The 24,882-nt window shown below is 44.5% G+C and overlaps 1 protein-coding gene across 1 annotated transcript in view; it reads left to right on the top strand.

Moving 5' to 3' along the window:
* The window catches only part of LOC141160805 (gamma-crystallin 1), an 84,066-nt gene that overhangs the window by 56,351 nt on the left and 2,833 nt on the right, over nucleotides 1–24,882 (top strand). The window contains exons 2-3 of the mRNA XM_073645594.1: nucleotides 22,606–22,704; nucleotides 23,186–23,428. Of these exons, the coding sequence (XP_073501695.1) occupies nucleotides 22,696–22,704; nucleotides 23,186–23,428 (252 nt within the window). The 5' untranslated portion in view covers nucleotides 22,606–22,695. The remainder of the gene's footprint in view (nucleotides 1–22,605; nucleotides 22,705–23,185; nucleotides 23,429–24,882) is intronic.

The raw sequence follows: 24,882 nt of genomic DNA on the forward strand, positions 1-24,882 counted from the left end.
ACCGAGGACCAGCTGACGGTACTGGAACCCGGATGGGTAGCAGAAGGTACAAGAGCCAATGGAACTACCGAGGACCAGCTGATGTTACTGGAACTCGGTTACTAAGCAGGAGGTACCTGTGCCAGAAAGCACTACCAAGGACCAGCAGACGTTGGTGGAACTTGGATACCGAGAAGGAGGCACCTAATCCAAAGGCACTGCCGAGAACCAGCTGACGGTACTGGAACCCGGATGGGTAGCAGAAGATACAAGAGCAAATGGAACTACCGAGGACCAGCTGACGGTACTGGAACCCGGATGGGTAGCAGAAGGTACAAGAGCCAATGGAACTACCGAGGACCAGCTGATGTTACTGGAACTCGGTTACTAAGCAGGAGGTACCTGTGCCAGAAAGCACTACCAAGGACCAGCAGACGTTGGTGGAACTTGGATACCGAGAAGGAGGCACCTAATCCAAAGGCACTGCCGAGAACCAGCTGACGGTACTGGAACCCGGATGGGTAGCAGAAGATACAAGAGCAAATGGAACTACCGAGGACCAGCTGACGGTACTGGAACCCGGATGGGTAGCAGAAGATACAAGAGCAAATGGAACTACCGAGGACCAGCTGACGGTACTGGAACCCGGATGGGTAGCAGAAGGTACAAGAGCCAATGGAACTACCGAGGACCAGCTGATGTTACTGGAACTCGGTTACTAAGCAGGAGGTACCTGTGCCAGAAAGCACTACCAAGGACCAGCAGACGTTGGTGGAACTTGGATACCGAGAAGGAGGCACCTAATCCAAAGGCACTGCCGAGAACCAGCTGACGGTACTGGAACCCGGATGGGTAGCAGAAGGTACCCATGTAAAAAAAAAGTTCAAGGCCGCGAGCCGGCCGCAGTTACCAAAACCCACAGTCCTACAGAGGGTGCTTGTCCTATTGGCACTATGGAACCAGCCTTCATTGCCAGATCCCGCAGCCCACATAGGAGTCACCTAAACTGCAGGCACCATAGAGTCGGCTAACCCGACCGCAACACGACAGGACAACGCATTGGAGGCAAAGTGACGTTGACACTACCCGGAAACAGCTGGCGTGCTGGAACCAGGCTGGGCAGGAGGGAGTACCCGTGCCAAAGACACTGCCGAGAACCAGCTGACGGTACTGGAACCCGGATGGGTAGCAGAAGATACAAGAGCAAATGGAACTACCGAGGACCAGCTGACGGTACTGGAACCCGGATGGGTAGCAGAAGGTACAAGAGCCAATGGAACTACCGAGGACCAGCTGATGTTACTGGAACTCGGTTACTAAGCAGGAGGTACCTGTGCCAGAAAGCACTACCAAGGACCAGCAGACGTTGGTGGAACTTGGATACCGAGAAGGAGGCACCTAATCCAAAGGCACTGCCGAGAACCAGCTGACGGTACTGGAACCCGGATGGGTAGCAGAAGATACAAGAGCAAATGGAACTACCGAGGACCAGCTGACGGTACTGGAACCCGGATGGGTAGCAGAAGGTACAAGAGCCAATGGAACTACCGAGGACCAGCTGATGTTACTGGAACTCGGTTACTAAGCAGGAGGTACCTGTGCCAGAAAGCACTACCAAGGACCAGCAGACGTTGGTGGAACTTGGATACCGAGAAGGAGGCACCTAATCCAAAGGCACTGCCGAGAACCAGCTGACGGTACTGGAACCCGGATGGGTAGCAGAAGGTACCCATGTAAAAAAAAAGTTCAAGGCCGCGAGCCGGCCGCAGTTACCAAAACCCACAGTCCTACAGAGGGTGCTTGTCCTATTGGCACTATGGAACCAGCCTTCATTGCCAGATCCCGCAGCCCACATAGGAGTCACCTAAACTGCAGGCACCATAGAGTCGGCTAACCCGACCGCAACACGACAGGACAACGCATTGGAGGCAAAGTGACGTTGACACTACCCGGAAACAGCTGGCGTGCTGGAACCAGGCTGGGCAGGAGGGAGTACCCGTGCCAAAGACACTGCCGAGAACCAGCTGACGGTACTGGAACCCGGATGGGTAGCAGAAGGTACAAGAGCCAATGGAACTGCCGAGAACCAGCTGGCGGTGCTGGAGCCCAGGGTAAATACTAAAAACAGAAGAGCCAGAGGTGTATTTGGAGGAGGTTTTAAATCCGTACTACAGTGGATGTGGACAAAGCAGGAGAATTTGCCGGACACACAGCTGGGGATCAGCTGACGTTACTGAATCCCAATAACACTGGAGCAAGCGTTGACTGTGCAGACGGCACTTCTGAGCAGCAACTAGCGGTATTGGAGCCCAGGGTAAATACTAAAAACGGAGGAGCCAGAGGTGTAATTGGAGCAAGTTTTAAATAAGTAGCACAGTGAATATGGACAGAGCAGGAGAAATTGCCGTGAACACAGCAGGGGAACAGCTGACGTTACCGAACCCCAATAACACCGCAGCAAGTGTTGACTGTGCAGACGGCACTTCCGAGCGCCAACTGGCGGTGCTGGAGCCCAGGGATAAGAATGAAAACAGAGGAGCCAGAGGTGTAATTCGAGCAACTTTAAAATGTGTAGTACAGTGGATGTGGACAAAGCAGGAGAAATTGCCGTCCGCACAGCAGGAGAACAGCTGACGTTACTGAACCCCAATAACACGGCAGCAAGTGTTGACTGTGCAGACAGCACTTCCGAGCGCCAACTGGCGGTGTTGGAGCCCAGGGTAAATACTAAAAACGGAGGAGCCAGAGGTGTAATTGGAGCAAGTTTTAAATAAGTAGCACAGTGAATATGGACAGAGCAGGAGAAATTGCCGTGAACACAGCAGGGGAACAGCTGACGTTACCGAACCCCAATAACACCGCAGCAAGTGTTGACTGTGCAGACGGCACTTCCGAGCGCCAACTGGCGGTGCTGGAGCCCAGGGATAAGAATGAAAACAGAGGAGCCAGAGGTGTAATTCGAGCAACTTTAAAATGTGTAGTACAGTGGATGTGGACAAAGCAGGAGAAATTGCCGTCCGCACAGCAGGAGAACAGCTGACGTTACTGAACCCCAATAACACGGCAGCAAGTGTTGACTGTGCAGACAGCACTTCCGAGCGCCAACTGGCGGTGTTGGAGCCCAGGGTAAATACTAAAAACGGAGGAGCCAGAGGTGTAATTGGAGCAAGTTTTAAATAAGTAGCACAGTGAATATGGACAGAGCAGGAGAAATTGCCGTGAACACAGCAGGGGAACAGCTGACGTTACCGAACCCCAATAACACCGCAGCAAGTGTTGACTGTGCAGACAGCACTTCCGAGCGCCAACTGGCGGTGTTGGAGCCCAGGGTAAATACTAAAAACGGAGGAGCCAGAGGTGTAATTGGAGCAAGTTTTAAATAAGTAGCACAGTGAATATGGACAGAGCAGGAGAAATTGCCGTGAACACAGCAGGGGAACAGCTGACGTTACTGAACCCCAATAACATGGTAGCAAGTGTTGACTGTGCAGACGGCACTTCCGAGCGCCAACTGGCGGTGCTGGAGCCCAGGGATAAGAATGAAAACAGAGGAGCCAGAGGTGTAATTCGAGCAACTTTAAAATGTGTAGTACAGTGGATGTGGACAAAGCAGGAGAAATTGCCGTCCGCACAGCAGGAGAACAGCTGACGTTACTGAACCCCAATAACACGGCAGCAAGTGTTGACTGTGCAGACGGCACTTCCGAGCGCCAACTGGCGGTGCTGGAGCCCAGGGATAAAAATGAAAACAGAGGAGCCAGAGGTGTAATTCGAGCAACTTTAAAATGTGTAGTACAGTGGATTTGGACAAAGCAGGAGAAATTGCCGTCCGCACAGCAGGAGAACAGCTGACGTTACTGAACCCCAATAACACGGCAGCAAGTGTTGACTGTGCAGACGGCACTTCCGTGCGCCAACTGGCGGTGTTGGAGCTCAGGGATAATACTGAAAACAGAGGAGCCAGAGGTGTAATTGGAGCAACTTTAAAATCTGTAGTAGTGAGAATGTGGACAGAGCAGGAGAAATTGCCGTCCGCACAGCAGGGGAACAGCTGACGTTACTGAACCCCAATAACATGGTAGCAAGTGTTGACTGTGCAGACAGCACTTCCGAGCGCCAACTGGCGGTGCTGGAGCCCAGGGATAAGAATGAAAACAGAGGAGCCAGAGGAGTAATTGGAGCAACTTTAAAATGTGTAGTACAGTGGATGTGGACAAATCAGGAGAAATTGCCGTCCGCACAGCAGGAGAACAGCTGACGTTACTGAACCCCAATAACACGGCAGCAAGTGTTGACTGTGCAGACGGCACTTCCGAGCGCCAACTGGCGGTGTTGGAGCTCAGGGATTACAGTTCAGGTGGTAGAAACATGAACAGAACAGGAGACCTGGATACTGTTGCCAACCAATTATTTATTCTGGAAGAGGACTGGCAAATTCATGAGAGATCCAGGCCTTGTTCATTTTGAGAAAAGTAAGCCGGTCAACGTTATCGGAGGATAGTCGCATGCGACGGTCTGTTAGTACACCACCTGCGGCACTAAAGACGCGTTCCGATAATACACTAGCAGCAGGGCAAGCTAGCACCTCCAGTGCATACTGACTAAGCTCTGGCCATGTATCCAGCTTACAGACCCAAAACTTGAAGGGAGAAGAGCCGTCTGGGAGTACACTAAGAGGGCAAGACATGTAGTCTGTCACCATCTGACGGAAACGTTGCCTCCTGCTGACTGGAGCTGTCTGTGATGGTGTAGACATTTGTGGCGGCGGGGACACAAAACTTTGCCACATTTCGGCCATACTGGTCTTGCCTTGTGCTGAGGCGCTGCTTCTGCTCCCTCTTTGTGCAGAGCTTCCTCCACTGCCTCGACGCACTGAGCTGCTTTGTAAAGCACTAGCAGCACTGCTCTCGGTTGGAATGGAGAACATGATGGAATGCACCAGTGCGTCTTGGTACTCCCGCATTTTACGCTCCCGGTTCAATGGTGTTATGAGGCTTTGTAAGTTGTCCCGGTAGCGAGGATCTAGGAGGGTGGACACCCAATAATCAGCCGTGTTGAGAATGTGGGCGATGCGGCGGTCGTTTCTGAGGCACTGCAGCATGAAATCAACCATGTGCTGCAGACTGCCAACTGGCCAAGAAACGCTGTCCCCTGCTTGAGGCGTGATCTCTGCCTGCTCTGCATCACCCCACCCTCGCTCTAGATACTGACTACTAGAGCATTGTGTACCTCCCTCCTCTGGACAGATGTCTTCCTCATCCATTGACTCCTCCTCATCCTCCTCACAAAGTGTCCCCTGCCTAGGCCTTTGTGAGGAACCACGTTGCGCAGACTGTAGAGAAGCAGATGGCATTTGTGACTCCTCATCCTCCACCTCTTCCAAAACCTCGTCCCTTAGTGCTTGCAGTGTTTTTTCAAGCAGGCAGATAAGGGGGATAGTCATGCTGACTAGTGCATCATCTGCACTCGCCATCCGCGTGGAATAATCGAAGGCACGCAAAACGTGGCAAATGTCCTTCATAGAGGCCCACTCAGTGGTGGTGAAGTGTGAACGGCGCGCACTGCGACTTGTTTGCGCCTGCTGCAGCTGGTACTCCATTACTGCTGCCTGCTGCTCACACAACCTCTCCAACATATGTAACGTTGAATTCCACCTGGTGGGTAGGTCACATATGATGCGATGTTCCGGAAGACATAATCGGCGCTGCAGAGCTGCAATGCGTGATCTTGCATTGCTGGAACGCCGCAAGTGAGCGCACTCTATGCGGACCTTGTGAAGCAGTGCATCAAGATCCGGATAGTCCCTCAAAAAACTCTGCACGACCAAGTTGAGCACATGTGCCAGACATGGGATGTGAGTGAGGTTGCCTAGGCCCAGAGCTGCCACCAGATTTCGGCCATTGTCACACACTACCATGCCTGGCTGGAGATTCGCTGGCACAAACCACACGTCACTCTGCTGCTTGATGGCATTCCAGAGCTCCTGCGCTGTGTGGCTTCGATTCCCCAAAGAAATTAATTTTAATACGGCCTGTTGACGTTTGGCCACGGCTGTGCTCATATCGGTCATCATAACAGGTAACCGTTCACGGGTCGATGTGGAGGTAGACCGTGACGGCTCCTGCAGCGCTGATTCAGAGGAACTGGAGTATGAGGAGGAGTCAATGTGTACAGACTGGATTCCTGCAATCCTTGGAGTTGGCAGAACACGTACAGCGCCACTCTCAAGATCTGTACCCGGCTCCACAACATTTACCCAATGGGCAGTGAGGGAAAGGTATCGTCCCTGTCCATGCTTACTGGTCCACGCATCAGTGGTCAGGTGGACCTTGCTACTGACGGCGTTTTGTAGCGCATGTTTAATTTTTCCCTCCACATGATGTTGCAGGGCAGGGACGGCTTGCCTGCTGAAATAAAAGCGGCTGGGCACGTTGTATTGTGGGACTGCCAATGCCATAAAGTTACGGAATGTGTCAGTCTCCACCAGCCTGAATGATAGCATTTCAAGGGCCAGTAGTTTAGCAATGCCAGCATTCAGAGCCTGTGCTCGGGGGTGGTTTGCCGAGTATGGGCGCCTTTTCTCCCATGCCTGTGCTAACGATGGCTGTAGACTGGCCTGGGAGTGTGAGGATGACTGGGAAAGTGGTGCTGTGGGTGGAATTACACTGTGTCTCTGTACAACAGTGCCAGAGATTCTTCCATGGCGATCCTGTGAGGAAGCCGAACCAGCTGTGTGTGAGCTGGAGGAAGAGGCTACAACACGAGCTGAAGAGGTGGTAGGTGGCGCTGTAGGTTGGCCTAGGTCTTCAGTGTGTTTGTGTAACTCCACCACGTGCTTGGCCCGCACATGTTTCCACATATTTGTGGTATTGAGGTTGCTGACACTTTTCCCTCTTTTCACCTTCTGATTACACAGCTTGCATTTGACAAAGCAAATGTCATCTGCAACTGTGTCAAAAAAGGACCAGGCACTGCAAGTCTTGGGAGCGCCCGCTTTGGATTTTGGAAGAGCCATGCTCCTAATGGGTGCCGAAGTGGAGGCTACAGGCAACCAAGTCTGCCCCCTCCCTCTCCCTCCTTTTTGGGCCGTTCGGGGAATCTCTTCCTCAGAGCTGCTCCCACCACCTTCCTGTCCCTCACGCCATGATGGGTCAAGGACCTCATCATCTACACCACCCTCTTCAAACAACTGCTTCTCCTGGGTAGTCTCGACAGCACAGTACGCACCAGAAAGTGGCACCTGAGTCTCATCATCAGATGCGTACTGAGGTGTGCTGCTGACCATAGGCACTGGCCCACCCGCCTCTTCAGATTCAGAGAGACAAAACGGTTGCGCATCACTGCATACTACCTCTTCTTCAAATTCTCGAATTCTGCTTGGCTGGCCCCCTCTTTCCAAGCCAAGAGATTCAGAGAACAGAAGTAGAGATGGCTCCTGTCCAGGGCTCTCTGACTGCCTGGGCAATTTGGCAGGTGGTGAAGAGACAGATGGGTGCTCTTCAGTGCTCAGGACCTGAGAGGATCTGGAACTAATTGAAGTCGATGCGTTAGCTGCCATCCATCCGACAACGGCTTCAATTTGGTCCTCGCGCAGCAGTGGGGTACGGCTAGCTCCTACAAAGCTGCGCATAAAGGACTGTTCCCTGGTAAAACTGGGGGATGCTGAGTCACTGGTGCCCGCAGCAGGCACAGAATCCCCACGTCCTCTCCCTGCAGGCACAGAATCCTCACGTCCTCTCCCTGCAGAAACTCCACGCCCACGCCCACGACCACGACCACATGCCTTACTCCCTGCCTTCTTCATCTTGGTAGACTGATAAAGATAGGCAGAAAAGTACTAAGGGCTTAGTGTGCTTATTCCTGAACAGCTGCTAACAGGTATAAGAAACACTAATTTTATAAAGTGTGGACTAGACTTTAATATGAGCTAATGTGGCCTACACAACTGTAAAGTGGAGTGTTTGGTGAACTTTATTTAGGTTTTTTTTGTCACAAAAAGACACTGGATGTGCCTAAAGATGTAATAACGATAGTATCACAAACTTTTTGTAGCTATTACAATGTAGGAAGGTAACCTACAATGCAATAGATGATGCTGCAAAAAATAGGCTAATACTAATCTGGCTGGGGCTGCAGGGCCCAATGCTGCAGAAAGGCTCCTCTATCTACTCCTATATAGTGTGTTTGGAATCAATTTAGCTGAATATGGATGGAACCACCACACTAATAGGAGATATCAGGAAAAATTATGAATTGGCAATAAAGGACAATGTATGAGGCAGTGACACACACTGAGTGCACTACAACCAGACGGGGTTGAAGCACACACTACAGGGTGAGCTGCACTCACACACCAGACCTTGCAGACAGCGGTGAACAGTACAGATGCAGAGCACTGTGCACTAGTGCTGCAAGACGGAAAAAAAATTCTCTTATCTACTCCTATATAGTGTGTTTGGAACCAATTTAGCTGAATACAGATGGAACCACCACACTAATAGGAGATATCAGGAAAAATTATGAATTGGCAATAAAGGACAATGTATGAGGCAGTGACACACACTGAGTGCACTACAACCAGACGGGGTTGAAGCACACACTACAGGGTGAGCTGCACTCACACACCAGACCTTGCAGACAGCGGTGAACAGTACAGATGCAGAGCACTGTGCACTAGTGCTGCAAGACGGAAAAAAATTTCTCTATCTACTCCTATATAGTGTGTTTGGAACCAATTTAGCTGAATACAGATGGAACCACCACACTAATAGGAGATATCAGGAAAAATTATGAATTGGCAATAAAGGACAATGTATGAGGCAGTGACACACACTGAGTGCACTACAACCAGACGGGGTTGAAGCACACACTACAGGGTGAGCTGCACTCACACACCAGACCTTGCAGACAGCGGTGAACAGTACAGATGCAGAGCACTGTGCACTAGTGCTGCAAGACGGAAAAAAATTTCTCTATCTACTCCTATATAGTGTGTTTGGAACCAATTTAGCTGAATACAGATGGAACCACCACACTAATAGGAGATATCAGGAAAAATTATGAATTGGCAAAAAAGGACAATGTATGAGGCAGTGACACACACTGAGTGCACTACAACCAGACTTGGCTGAAGCACACACTACAGGGTGAGCTGCACTCACACACACAGACCTTGCAGATAGCGGTGAACAGCACAGGGAACTGTGCACTAGCACTGCAAGGCACAGTGATTTAGAAAGTAGCTTGGGTAAAGCAGTATAGAGCAAATAGGTAGCTAAAACTGTCCCTCAGAACAACAGCGTCCTATCCCTAACTGAATTCACAGCAGAGTGAGCTCAAAATGGCGGCGGTGGCTTTTATAGTGCATCATGACATCATTTCAGCAGCCAATCACAGCCATGCCATTAGTTAAGATGCCTACATGCCTAACAGGATGTGCCCACACTTCTTAGGATCCTCATTGGCTGAATAAAATGAAAATGTCTCATTGCATTATGGGAACTTCCGATTCCGGTATACGATATTGCAATAGTATCGGAATTAAGTATCGGAATTCCGATACCGCGAATATCGGCCGATACCCGATATTTCAGTATCGGAATGCTCAACACTAGTGGTTAACTAATTCACAACTCTGGAGTTGTTTGCACAAAAAAACAATGGATGGGAACCGAGCAGAGCTGAGTGGCCAAACTGTGGTATTAGGCCAAAACTATTGGCTGAGTTAGATGCAGAAAAAATTATATTCAGTTTGCAACCTGATGGAGGTCAGTATAGATGGACTAATAGAACAAGTCCCACACACAGCTAGAAGCCCAAATATTTTTTCAGAGGTAGATGCAGAAAAAAAATATATTCAGTTTGCAACCTGATGGAGGTCAGTATAGATGGACTAATAGAGAAAGTCCCACACACTGCTAGAAGGCCAAATATTTTTTCAGAGCTAGATGCAGATAAAAATTATTTTTAATTTGCAACCTGATGGAGGTCAGTATAGATGGACTAATAGAGAATGTCCCACACACTGCTAGAAGGCCAAATATTTTTTCAGAGCTAGATGCAGATAAAAATTATTTTTAATTTGCAACCTGATGGAGGTCAGTATAGATGGACTAATAGAGAAAGTCCCACACACTGCTAGAAGGCCAATTATTTTTTCAGAGCTAGATGCAGATTAGAGATGAGCGGTGTTCGACTAGAACTGTTCGCCAATCTCAAATTCGAGCTGTTTTGGGCGGTGTTCGAGTTGTTCGACGAACCCGAACGATTTGCAAAAAATTCGGCTGTTCGAGGTTATGTTCGATAACTGTTCGTGCACCAAAAGCGTGTCCTGCATGTCTGGCGCTATTTAGAGCACCAATCATGCAGGGATTGTCTGCCACTCACTGTAATGCCACAGCCATGGTGGTTGTGGCATTACAGTGATTGCCCAAATCGATGGGAACAGTGCTCACAGTGAAACATGAAAAGCCGGCAATTCATCAGCGGCATACACCGGTACCCGACAATTTAGAACAGAAAGAATAGAGCTTCACACATAGATTAGATAGATAGAAACATGTCAGTCACATATATATGAAGTACAGTGACAGTGTTGCTTACTGTACTTGTCATTTAGTGTAAAGGATTTATCAAAAAAAATAATAGTGTTTTCATGCACCGTCTCTTTAAAAAAGCCGGCCGGCAATTCAGCAGCGGTACCCGACAATTTATAACAGACAGAATAGAGCTTTACACATAGATTAGATAGATAGAAACATGTCAGTCACATATATATGAAGTACAGTGACAGTTTTGATTACTGTACTTGTCATTTAGTGTAAAGGATTTATTAAAAAAAATAATAGTGTTTTCATGCACCGTCTCTTTAAAAAAGCCGGCCGGCAATTCAGCATCTGTACCCAACAATTTAGAATAGAAGAAATAGAGAATCACACATAGATTAGATAGATAGAAACATGTCAGTCACATATATATGAAGTACAGTGACAGTGTTGCTTACTGTACTTGTCATTTAGTGTAAAGGATTTATTAAAAAAAAATAATAGTGTTTTCATGCACCGTCTCTTTAAAAAAGCTGGCCGGCAATTCAGCATCTGTACCCGACAATTTAGAATAGAAGGAATAGAGAATCACACATAGATTAGATAGATAGAAACAGGTCAGTCACATATATATGAAGTACAGTGACAGTGTTGCTTACTGTACTTGTCATTTAGTGTAAAGGATTTATTAAAAAAAATAATAGTGTTTTCATGCACCGTCTCTTTAAAAAAGCCGGCCGGCAATTCAGCATCTGTACCCGACAATTTAGAATAGAAGGAATAGAGAATCACACATAGATTAGATAGATAGAAACATGTCAGTCACATATATATGAAGTACAGTGACAGTGTTGATTACTGTACTTGTCATTTAGTGTTAAAATAAAGGATTTATTTAAAAAAAAATTGGCGTGGGGTTCCCCTTAATTTTAGTCTCTAGCGGAGGTTAAGCAGACTGCTGGGGCAGATGTTTGAAGCCTGGGAAGGGGGTAATACCCACGGAGCTTCCCAGGCTACTAATATCAGCCCCCAGCGGAATACCTAGCCTTTACTAGCTATTAAAATGGGGGACCCCCCAAAAAAATGACGTGGGGTCCCCCCTATTTTAATAGCTAGCAAAGGCTAGGCAGACAGCTGGGGGCTGATATTAATAGCCCAGGAAGGGTGCCATGAATATTGGCCCCCTCCCAGGCTAGAAACACCAGCCGTCAGCCGCCCCAGAAATGGCGCATCCTTAGAATGCGCCAATTCTGGCACTTAGCCTCGCTCTTCCCACTGCCCTGTAGCGGTGGCAGTGGGGTAATAGGGGTGGGGTTGATGTCAGCTTATAATGCCAGCTGACATCAAGCCCAGGTTAGTAATGGAGAGGCGTCTATAAGACACCCCCATTACTAACCCCATAGTCAAAGTTAAAAGAAAACACAAACACCCAGAATAAAGTCCTTTAATTGAAATAAAGACACATTCCTTTATTGTTCTAAATTAAACCATACTTACCGTCACGCCCATTCCAGCTGAAGCCAACGATCCCCTGCAATAAAAGAAAAATAATAAAGCAACATCATCCTTACCTTTCCATGGTTCCCACGACAGCTTCAGCTCTGCTACATCGAGATGACAGGCTGGACCGCAGCAGAACGCTACCATCCAGCCTGTCATCCCGCAGACACTGAGAAGCGCAGGCATTCTTGCGCTCTGCAGTGTCTGGCTGTGACGGCATCCAGATGAGCCGAGGTCATGTCCAATGAACTCGGCGCACCTCATGCACGTCACTGACAGCGTGGGAGAATTCTCCTGCACTCAGCACTTCAGCGTGAGAATTCTCCCACGCTGTCAGTGACGTACATGAGGTCAGCTGAGTTCATTGGACATGAATGAGCTCACCTCATGCACGTCACTGACAGCGTGGGAGAATTCTCACGCTGTAGCGCTGAGTGCAGGAGAATTCTCCCACGCTGTCAGTGACGTGCATGAGGTGAGCCGAGTTCATTGGACATGAACTTGTCTCATCTTTATGCCGTCACAGCCAGACACTGCAGAGCGCAAGCAAGCCTGCGCTTCTCAGTGTCCGCGGGATGACAGGCTGGATGGCAGCTTTCTGCTGCGGTCCAGCCTGTCATCTCGATGTAGCAGAGCTGAAGCTGTCCTGGGAACCATGGAAAGGTAAGGATGATGTTGGTTTATTATTTTACTTTTATTGCAGAAGACATTGGCTTCAGCTGGAATGGGCGTGATGGTAAGTATGGTTTAATTTAGAACAATAAAGAATTGTGTGTTTATTTCAATTAAAGGACTTTATTCTGGGTGTTTGTGTTTTTTTAAATACTTTACTAGAAATTCATGGTGGTCATGTCTAATATTGGCATGACCCCATCAATTTCGGGCTTAGGGCCAGCTGATAATGCCAAGCTGGCCTTAACCCCTTTATTACCCAGTGAGCCACCGCACCAGGGCCCTGGATGAGTTGGGTACAGCGCCAGAAGATGGCGCTTCTATGAACGCGCCATTTTCTGGGGCGGCTGCGGACTGCAATTTGCAGCGGGTGGGGCCCAGAAAGCTTGGGCCTCCCTGCGCTGCGGATTCCAGCTCCCAGCTGCCTAGTTGTACCTGGCTGGGCACAAAAATAGGGCGAAGCCACACGCATTTTTTTTTTAAATTATTTCATGAAATTCATGGAATAATTAAGAAAAAAAGGGCTTCCCTATATTGTTGTGTCCAACCAGGTACAAATAGGCAGCTGGTGGTTGGGGGCAGCCCGTCCCTGCCTGCTGTACCTGGCTGGACACAAATATAGTGCGAAGCCCCACGTCAATTTTTTTTAATTATTTCATGAAATAATTTTTTTAAAAAAGGGCTTCCCTATATTGTTGTGTCTGGCCAGGTACAAATAGGCAGCTGGTGGTTGGGGGCAGCCCGTTCCTGCCTGCTGTACCTGACTGGACACAAATATAGGGCGAAGCTCCACGTCAATTTTTTTTAAATTATTTCAGGAAATTCATGAAATAATGAAAAAAAAATTGATGTGGGGCTTCGCCCTACATTTGTGTCCAGTCAGGTACAGCAGGCAGGAACGGGCTGCTCCCAACCACCAGTTGCCTATTTGTACCTAGCCGGACACAACAATATAGGGAAGCCCTTTTTTTCTTAATTATTCCATGAATTTCATGAATCTAAAAAAAAAATGCGTGGGGCTTCGCCCTATTTTTGTGTCCAGCCAGATACAACTAGGCAGCTGGGGGCTGGAATCTGCAGCGCAGGGAGGCCCAAGCTTTCTGGGCCCCACCCGCTGCAAATTGCAGTCCGCAGCCGCCCCGGAAAATGGCGCGTTCATAGAAGCGCCATCTTCTGGCGCTGTACCCAACTCATCCAGGGCCCTGGTGCGATGGCTCACTGGGTAATAAAGGGGTTAAGGCCAGCTTGGCATTATCAGCTGGCCCTAAGCCCGAAATTCATGGGGTCACGCCAATATTAGACATGACCACCATGAATTTCTAGTAAAGTATTTAAAAAAAACACAACACCCAGAAAAAAGTCCTTTAATTGAAATAAACACACAATTCTTTATTGTTCTAAATTAAACCATACTTACCATCACGCCCATTCCAGCTGAAGCCAACGATCTCCTGCAATAAAAGAAAAATAATAAAGCAACATCATCCTTACCTTTCCATGGCTCCCACGACAGCTTCAGCTCTGCTACATCGAGATGACAGGCTGGACCGCAGCAGAACGCTGCCATCCAGCCTGTCATCCCGCAGACACTGAGAAGCGCAGGCTTGCTTGCGCTACTCAGTGTCTGGCTGTGACGGCATCCAGATGAGCCGAGGTCATGTCCAATGAACTCGGCGCACCTCATGCACGTCACTGACAGCGTGGGAAAATTCTCACGCTGAAGCGCTGAGTGCAGGAGAATTTTCCCACGCTGTCAGTGACGTACATGAGGTGAGCCGAGTTCATTGTCGGCTCATCTGGATGCCGTCACAGTCAGACACTGAGGAGCGCAAGCATGCCTGCGCTTCTCAGTGTCCGCGGGATGACAGGCTGGATGGCAGCGTTCTGCTGCGGTCCAGCCTGTCATCTCGATGTAGCAGAGCTGGAGCTGTCCTGGGAACCATGGAAAGGTAAGGATGAGGTTGCTTTATTATTTTTCTTTTATTGCAGGAGATCGTTGGCTTCAGCTGGAATGGGCGTGATGGTAAGTATGGTTTAATTTAGAACAATAAAGAATTGTGTCTTTATTTCAATTAAAGGACTTTATTCTGGGTGTTTGTGTTTTTTTTTTAACTTTGACTATGGGGTTAGTAATGGGGGTGTCTTATAGACGCCTCTCCATTACTAACCTGGGCTTGATGTCAGCTGGCATTATAAGCTGACATCAACCCCAACCCTATTACCCCACTGCCACCGCACCAGGGCAGCGTGGAAGAGCGAGGCTAAGTGCCAGAATTGGCGCATCCTGTGGATGCGCCATTTCTGGGGCGGCTGACGGCTGGTGTTTCTAGCCTGGGAGGGGGCCAATATTCATGGCTCCCTTCCTGGGCTATTAATATCAGCCCCCAGCTGTCTGCCTAGCCTTTGCTAGCTATTAAATTAGGGGGGACCCCACGTCATTTTTTTTGGGGGGGTCCTCCATTTTAATAGCTAGTAAAGGCTAGGTATTCAGCTGGGGGCTGATATTAGTAGCCTGGGAAGCTCCGTGGGTATTACCCCCTTCCCAGGCTTCAAACATCTGCCCCAGCCGTCTGCTTAACCTCCGCTAGAGACTAAAATTACGGGGAATCCCACGCCAATTTTTTTTAATAATAAATCCTTTATTTTAATACTAAATGACAAGTACAGTAACCAACACTATCACTGTACTTATTATATATGTGACTGACATGTTTCTATCTATCTAATCTATGTGTGAAGCTCTATTCTGTCTGTTATAAATTGTCGGGTACAGATGCTGAATTGCCGGCCGGCTTTCTTAAAGAGACGGTGCATGAAAACACTATTATTTTTTTTGATAAATCCTTTACACTAAATGACAATTACAGTAAGCAACACTGTCACTGTACTTCATATATATGTGACTGACATGTTTCTATCTATCTAATCTATGTGTGAAGCTCTATTCCTTCTATTCTAAATTGTCGGGTACAGATGCTGAATTGCCGGCCGGCTTTTTTAAAGAGACGGTGCATGAAAACACTATTATTTTTTTTAATAAATCCTTTGCAGTAAATGACAAGTACAGTAAGCAACACTGTCACTGTACTTCATATATATGTGACTGACATGTTTCTATCTATCTAATCTATGTGTGAAGCTCTATTCTGTCTGTTATAAATTGTCGGGTACCGCTGCTGAATTGCCGGCCGGCTTTTTTAAAGAGACGGTGCACGAAAACACTATTATATTTTTTAATAAATCCTTTACACTAAATGACAAGTACAGTAAGCAACACTGTCACTGTACTTCATATATATGTGACTGACATGTTTCTATCTATCTAATCTATGTGTGATGCTCTATTCCTTCATGTCTAAATTGTCGGGAAGCGGTGTATGCCGCTGCTGAATTGCCGGCCGGCTTTTTTAAAGAAAGCGTCTTCTGAGCAGTTTGTCAGCTTTTGGACACCTTTGAAGGTGTTTTCTATGTGTTCCTATGTGTTTTTGTTTGCCTGCCATTGGTTTTAACGGTGTTCGACGGTGTTCTAAGGTGTTCGACGAACAGTTCGACGAACAGTTCCTCGAACATCCCGGTGTTCGACGAACCGAACCGAACCCGAACACTACGGGGGTGGCTCAACACTAATGCAGATAAAAATTATTTTTAATTTGCAACCTGATGGAGGTCAGTATAGATGGACTAATAGAGAAAGTCCCACACACTGCTAGAAGGCCAAATATTTTTTCAGAGCTAGATGCAGACAAAAAATTATTTTGAATTTGCAACGTGATGGAGGTCAGTATAGATGGACTAATAGAACAAATCCCACACACTGCTAGAAGGCCAAATATTTTTTCAGAGCTAGATGCAGAAAAAAATTATATTCAGTTTGCAACCTGATGGAGGTCAGTATAGATGGACTAATAGAACATGTCCCACACACTGCTAGAAGCCCAAATATTTTTTCAGAGCTAGATGCAGAAAAAAATTATATTCAATTTGCAACCTGATGGAGGTCAGTATAGATGGACTAATAGAGAAAGTCCCACACACTGCTAGAAGGCCAAATATTTTTTCAGAGCTAGATGCAGACAAAAAATTATTTTGAATTTGCAACCTGATGGAGGACAGTATAGGTGGACTAATAGAACAAGTCCCACACACTGCTAGAAGGCCAAATATTTTTTCAGAGCTAGATGCAGAAAAAATTATATTCAGTTTGCAACCTGATGGAGGTCAGTATAGATGGACTAATAGAACAAGTCCCACACACAGCTAGAAGCCCAAATATTTTTTCAGAGGTAGATGCAGAAATAAATTATATTCAGTTTGCAACCTGATGGAGGTCAGTATAGATGGACTAATAGAATGATGCTATGCCCAAAAGATTTTGCTTCACTAGGTGCAGTAAAAAAATTGGTATTCTATACACAGGTGGTATATCTTGCCACACAGATAGGCTACTCCACTGACTAACACACTCTGCAATAGGCCAAAAAGGATTAGCTTTGCTAGATTCAGCCAAATGCTGTGAAAAAAACTTGCACAGCACTGGCACAGAACTGCCTGGCAAAAACTGATAGGAACTGATGTAACCTAGTCCTGAAAAGGACTGCAATTACAATTAGTCTTTACTCCCACAACCTATCTATTTAAGAGCACAGACCTGCCTGATAAAAGTCGTAGGAAATGCTTTAACCTAGTCCTTAAAAGGACTGCAATCACAACTGTTCCCTACTCCCAAGCTATCTGTAGATTTGTGCGAAAATTGGCTTGAAATTAACAAGGTATAGCGCACACAGCAACAGCGGTGCCGTCTAACACGCAGCTGCAGCAGTGAGAAAATGGTGGCGACGGGGAAAATGGCTTGGTCTTATAGCGCAAGGACATGTGACATACACTGCCAATGACACATGCCCTTGCTTGTGTGAAAAAAAGCACTTCTCTCCATGTGTGCGCTGCTGATAGGCTGACAGATTGCACCTCCCCACTGTAAATGCGGGAAAGAGAAAAAAAAATGGAGATCTTCATTATTCCTGCAGAGATCCATCCCCTGCCCCTCCCCCCGCCCCGCTGTACACTCAAACTGCGTATTAACATTAATTTTCATCATTACTGAGGAAAAATCCAGTTATGATTTTGGTGCACGAACAGTTATCGAACATAACCTCGAACAGCTGAATTTTTCTCAAATCGTTCGTGTTCGCCGAACGGCTCGAACACCGCCCAAAACAGCTCGAATTTGAGATTGGCAAACAGTTCGAGTCGAACAACGCTCATCTCTACTGCAGAGTGAAGGCAAAAGGGCCAACAAGTGCTAAGCATCTCTGGGAACTCCTTCAAGATTGTTGGAAGACCATATCCGGTGACTACCTCTTGATGCTCATCAAGAGAATGCCAAGAGTGTGCAAAGCAGTCATTAAAGCTAAAGGTGGCTACTTTGAAGAACCTAGAATATAAGACATATTTTCAGTTGCTTCACACTTTTTTGTTAAGTATATAATTCCGCATGTGTTAATTCATAGTTTTGATGCCTTCAGTGTGAATGTACAATTTTCATAGTCATGAAAATACAGAAAAATCTTTAAATGAGAAGGTGTGTCCAAACTTTTGGTCTGTACTGTATATAAAAATTATTTTGAATTTGCAACCTGGTGGAGGTTAATATAGATGGACTAATAGAACAAGTCCCACATACTGCTACAAGCCCAAATATTTTTTCAGAGCTAGATGCAGATAAAAATTATTTTGAATTTGCAACCTGGTGGAGGTTAGTATAGATGGACTAATAGAACAAGTCCCACACACTGCTACAAGCCCAAATATTTTTTCAGAGCTAGATGCAGATAAAAAATATTTTGAATTTGCAACCTGGTGGAGGTTAGTATAGATGGACGAATAGAACAAGTCCCACACACTGCTACAAGCCAAAATATTTTTTCAGAGCTAGATACAGAAAAAAATTATTTTGATTTTGCAACCTGGTGGAGGTTAGTATAGATGGACTAACAGAACAAGTCCCACACACTGCTACAAGCCCAAATATTTTTTCAGAGCTAGATGCAGATAAAAATTATTTTGAATTTGAAACCTGGTGGAGGTTAGTATGGATGGACTAATAGAATGATGCTATGCCCAAAAGGTTTTACTTGGCTAGGTGCAGTAAAAAAAATTGTATTCTATACACAGGTGGTGTAGCTTGCAACACAGATAGGCTACTCCACTGACTAACACACACTGCAAGAGGCCAAAAAGGATTTGCTTAGCTAGATTTAGCCAAATGCTGTGAGAAAAACTTGCACAGCACTGGCACAGACCTGCCTGGCAAAAAGTGATAGGAACTGATGTAACCTAGCCCTCAAAAGGACTGCAATTACAATTAGTCCCTACTCCCAACCTATCTATTTAAGAGCACAGACCTGCCTGATAAAAGTCGTAGGAAATTATGAAACCTAGTCCTCAAGAGGACTGCAATCACAACTATTCCCTACTCCCAAGCTTTCTGTAGATTTGTGCGAAAATTGGCTTGAAATTAACACTCAAAGTATAGCGCACACAGCAACAGCGGTGCGGTCTAACACGCAGCTGCAGCAGTGAGAAAATGGTGGCTACGTGGAAAATGGCTGGGTCTTATAGGGCAAGGACATGTGACATACACTGCCAATGACACATGCCCTTGCTTGTGTGAAAAAAAGCAGTTCGCTCCGTGTGTGCGCTGCTGATAGGCTGACAGATTGCACCTCCCCACTGTAAATGCGGGAAAGAGAAAAAAAAATGGAGATCTTCATTATTTATGCAGAGATCCATCCCCTGCACCTCCCCCCCCCCCCCGCTGTACACTCAAACTGCGTATTAACATTAATTTTCATCATTACTGAGGAAAAATCCAGTTATGATTTTGGTGCACGAACAGTTATCGAACATAACCTCGAACAGCCGAATTTTTCTCAAATCGTTCGTGTTCGCCGAACGGCTCGAACACCGCCCAAAACAGCTCGAATTTGAGATTGGCGAACAGTTCGAGTCGAACACCGCTCATCTTTATATAAGACATATTTTCAGTTGTTTCACACTTTTTGTTAAGTATAGAATTGCACATGTGTTAATTCATAGTTTTGATGCCTTCAGTGTGAATGTACAATTTTAATAGTCATAAAAATACAGAAAAATCTTTAAATGAGATGGTGTGTCCAAACTTTTGGTTTGTACTGAACATAAATCATGAGCATAAGGGCCATTCAATCTGGTACAGGGGCGTGCTGAAGCTCTCAATGTGTTGAGTGACAGCTTAGCTGTCCAATCTGGGATTGGGAGGCGTTGACTATTTCCAGGTGTTCATTGTTCCAGATTACCGCCAGTCTACTTAACTGGCCTGTTTCTCCAAGACCTCTGCCAGATGTGCATTCAGCTTGTGTGAGGTTTGTTTCTCTGTGCCTAGTGTTCTGTGTATTGATTTTCTGTTTCTTGACCTTGGACCTTGTTCTGACCATTCGTCTGTTTAACCACTTCTGCTATGATCCGCTATCCTCCTGATATTCTGACTTACAGAACATTATCTGACTACACCTTTGTCTCTTTCCTCTGTTATGTCGCACCCTCCTGGCTTTTGACTTTGGCCTCCTTGACTATCCAGTCTCACGGCTCGGCCGTGAATAGTGACTCAACGTCACAATGGCCTTATAAATTAGAAGTGAGAACCCTCTCGAGTAACTTGTGTGGAAGGAATGTAACAATCTCTATACCCAAGGTTTATTTAACCATCTGGCTGAATCCCTAGTAGGTATGTTTCCACCAAAGCCAAAATGTGTGATTGATAACCTTTGATCTGATTTCAATTATGATGTCATTTACCTGTAGAAAGAAAAGGAAAAGCAAAGTGATATTAAACAATTACAGCTCATATCCACGGTCATCAACCGCCCATCAGAGGAATCCAGCCCCACCCACTCCGTAAAATGACAAGGTTTTCTAGGTAGATACACCATTTCAGTGAGTCCATAGTAATAAGATTGCATGGAAAGATAGATAATAAAAATAATTAAATATCCTGGCAGCAATAAACTTATAAACAAAAACAGTCAACATAACTTAAAAAAAGGAATGAAACTAAGCACTCCTTGTATCGGTTAATCTTGGGGGATACCGTCACTGATCACTGTCACCGTAAGGTATGATTGAGTCTCTGGTGGTGTAAAATCAGAGTTCCCGCTTATGCAAGAGTATCTTTAGTCATTCAAATCCCAATGTTCAGTATAAGAAGAGTGGTGCAAAGAAAGTTAGTCCTCCCTTTCTTGGTTTAGGGTGTAGCTGAAGCCATTCCAGTGCCTCATCCGGGGTGGCAAATCATATAGTAGAATTTTCAAAGATAATTTGGAGATGAGCATCATAGAGTAAATGATGCCTCTGTCTTTAAGTTTCTTCTTTACGTCCATAAATTGAGCTCTGTGCTTCTGCAATTCCAATGAAGAATCTGGAAAAATAGAAATTGTGGAGTTGTTGTACTTAAAGGGGTTGTGTCAAAGAGCATAATTCAGAAGATAAAAGATTGGTATTTATTGAACAGAGCATAATTTCTAATAAATGTAAATTACAAACCATTTATTTCTACCTTTTCTGCTTGGTTAAAAGTATTCTTTATGGTGGCACAACCCCTTTACTGGGACCTTTTTGTATTGCCAACCATAAAGTAGTATATTTGTACTTGCAATTCAACAGCTTAGCAAGAAAAGGCCTACGAGGGGTGCTAGGAGGAGGTGGTTTTGCTCGGATTATGAGTCCTTTCTACTGCAAATACTGGGGAGCATTCATCTCCCAAAGTAGCCAGTTTTCCAAGAAGATTTCAGGCTGCTGTCCCTCCGCATGCTCTGGTAGACCTATGATCCGTATGTTATTTCTCTGCATCCGGTTTTTCAGGTCGTCAGCTTTTTGGCGCCAAGCGTTTATAGACTCAGCAACTTTAGTCAGTTTTGCAACCATAGGTGGTATTTTATCTTCCAGGTCCGACACCCTTGACTCAGCCTCAGAAGCACAGTTTCTCATGGCCTGCATATCTTGACAGAGCAGACCCACATCCGAATTAACATCCCCAATTTTCCCTGTTAAAGAGGCTTTGTAAGTGGATATAGCTTTTAAAAGTTGATCAGCAACTTGTTTTAAAATCATTTTTTCTTGTCCCCTTCCGTCCTCATTGTCAGACATGTGGCCCTTATGTTGATCAGTTCTTTTGGCTGTTGAGGGTATTATTCCCTTCCATAACCAGGAGGTTTCTGGAGGATCCCCTCTAGCAAAGTCTTTTAGCTTATCAGCTATGTTGGAATTCTTCCCACAACTCATCCCAGCATGCAGTATAAGCAGGGTATATTTAATGGGATATATATTCTGTGTTCTGATGGTAAATTATGTGATGTTATCAATCAACAATGATCATACATTTATCACATACTTTGTGCATATCTAATAAGAGTATTTCATGGAAAAAAATACATTTTAGGATTAATTAATTTATGTAAGTAAATTATTTTTTATTATATAACACATATTAAAGAATCATAGCCATGTTATCCGCAAAAGACATTTAATGCACAATTTTTTATTGAAAACTTCATTGAAAAGCAACTTTTCAACAAGTAAATAATTCTCATCTTTACATTTAACAAATTAATATATTTAATTTAAGAGGTTAGTGAAACAAATAACTAATTTGAAATGACCTTTCCTATCTATGCTGTGCTGTTATGGAAAGTTGCAATAGTATGTGCACTTACTGTGCTGATTCTTTATTTACTGACAGTAGCAAATAAGCATGACCCATGATAATGAAAAGCTGACAAGAGAGGTATGCAAAGTCTGAACATTCTCGGCTTTAATATAGAGTGAAAAGAGAAATACTATACATTGTTTGTACTAGGCGAGGTGTCTATTGTGTTAGTATTGCAGATCCAGCAATGGACATAGTATATAAGGGCAGCTGTGTGTCATTCCACATCACTGAGACCTCAACAGAGATTCTCCAGGCAAAATGGGCAAGGTAAACTTATTGGCTATTTGTCTCATAAACATATTGATTTTATATTACTACTTTTTTTATACACAGTATTTACACATGCAGTCTTTATTTAAGAAGCAATGCTTTTCAGAAAGCCGTACTTGACCCTTTACTAAGAAACCAGAACAGATACTATCTTCATTTTGTAGGATTCTACCAATTAAGATAAACTGAGCATCATTCAGTATAAATATAATATACAAATATACACTGATTATATTGAAATCTAGTGTTGGTTTAGGATCAACATTAGGAAAACATTTGTTACAAAAGTATATATAGAAAAAAATTAGGATTTTATACAAAATCAATTAAATCCAAATTAAGATCAATTAATATTTTTTAATTACATTGCCGAGTTTTGTGTGTTATTGCTCTCGTATTTCTATTTTCCTTTTTTTTTTGGTTCTGCAATTTATCTCCTGTTTTCATTAATACTTTTACATTTTTTTTCTTACTCCAGATCATCTTTTACGAGGACAGGAACTTCCAGGGTCGCTCTTATGAGTGCAGCTCTGACTGTTCGGACCTGAACTCGTACTTCAGTCGCTGCAACTCCATCCGTGTGGAAAATGGAAACTGGATGCTGTATGAACGTCCCAACTTTACCGGACACCAGTACTTCCTGAGGAGGGGAGAATATCCTGACTTTCAACAGTGGATGGGGCTAAATGATTCTATAAGATCATGTCGCATTATTCCACAGGTAATAATACTATATGTTTATTAGAACATATTAGAGTCATTATTGTAGCTTATTAAAGTCAGATGAACTCATGAAAAAATTGGTTTTAGGTTCTAAAAATGATCTAATTGGATGCTAAAGGTAACAACTGTAGAATGAGGGCTCAATTAGTATTGCAGTTGCATCTTTTCTTGTCCAGTTCTTTGTGTTTTTCGCCTGTTTGTCATTTGTGTATAATTTTTTTTTAAATATGAGCTTTTTTTAAGGCCTATATTATATGTGTTCACCTGTTTGTTTTTTATGTTCATCATTATGAGTGGGATTTAGGATTTCCAGATGTTTATTCATCAATTAAGACTTTAAAAAGTTGAAAAACTTGTCAGAAATGTACTCTACTCCCTCTAAAAAAAATTTATATAGACAAGATATTTTTGCTCAATTTTGCAAAACTTGCAATTTTTTTAGATCAAAAGTTCCAAAACACATCAAAGACAAAAATAACAAGCCAGTTTTAATGTTTCCCAAAGCCCTTGCATTTTGTTTGCTTATTTGAAAAATTTTGTACCAAAACCGTCAATCAATACCACTAGACAAAAAAAAGAACCTAGTTCATTATTGCATTTGCACCTGTTTTTTGGTGAGTTTTTAGTGTTTTGTACCTTTTTTTGTTTGCACCATCTTTCCACTTGTGGCTCTTGTGAAGTCTATTTTATATGTGTTTGCCTGAGTTTTTTTTTTAGTTTGCCACTGTTGACAGAGTTTAAGGTTTCCAGATGTTTTCACCTGACTCATTTCCAAAAGTAGCAAAATTTGTTGTAAATGTGCTCAGGTGCCCCCTTGAGTATTATGTATGTTTGGCCTATATTTTGGCACATTTTTTTGTTTGCTCCATTTTGCAAGAAATGCTGCTTTTGCACTAAAAAGTCACAAAAACATTTTAAACACAAAAATATAGACCTTTTTGACATTGAACAAAATTCATAAACCAAGTGCACAATTTTGAAGAATTTTGCACAAAAAATTGCAACAAATTAAACATGACAAGTGGAAATTAGTTTTGTACTTTTTGTAATGTTACTTTCAAGTCCATATTTCAATATAATATGTCCCCATGCAATAGGTAAAATCCTCATTAGTGTATGTGCGCACGTTCAGGATTTGAATCAGAAATTTCTGCAGGGAAAAACCGCTCGTTTTGCTGCAATTTTGAAGCTTTTTTTGAAGCGTTTTTAAATGCGTTTTTGTACATAAATGAATGCTTTTTGGAGCTAAATAAAGTTATTTGAAAAGGAACTCAGGACATTGTTTTAACTCTTGGATTACCGTCAGAACAGGGGTGAGTATATTGGTTAATTTAAGAATATGTCTGTTGTATTTCAAATAAAATGTTTGCTCTGTGTATGTGTGTTTATTTAACTCTTTGCTTTACTTTAATTAGGTTTGGTGATGAAAGTCTCTGACACCTTGCCATCACC

The sequence above is a fragment of the Phyllobates terribilis genome, unplaced genomic scaffold (assembly GCF_046119375.1).
Source record: "Phyllobates terribilis strain yellow unplaced genomic scaffold, ASM4611937v1 Scaffold_9__5_contigs__length_417890890, whole genome shotgun sequence".
NCBI classification, from domain to species: Eukaryota; Metazoa; Chordata; class Amphibia; order Anura; family Dendrobatidae; genus Phyllobates; species Phyllobates terribilis.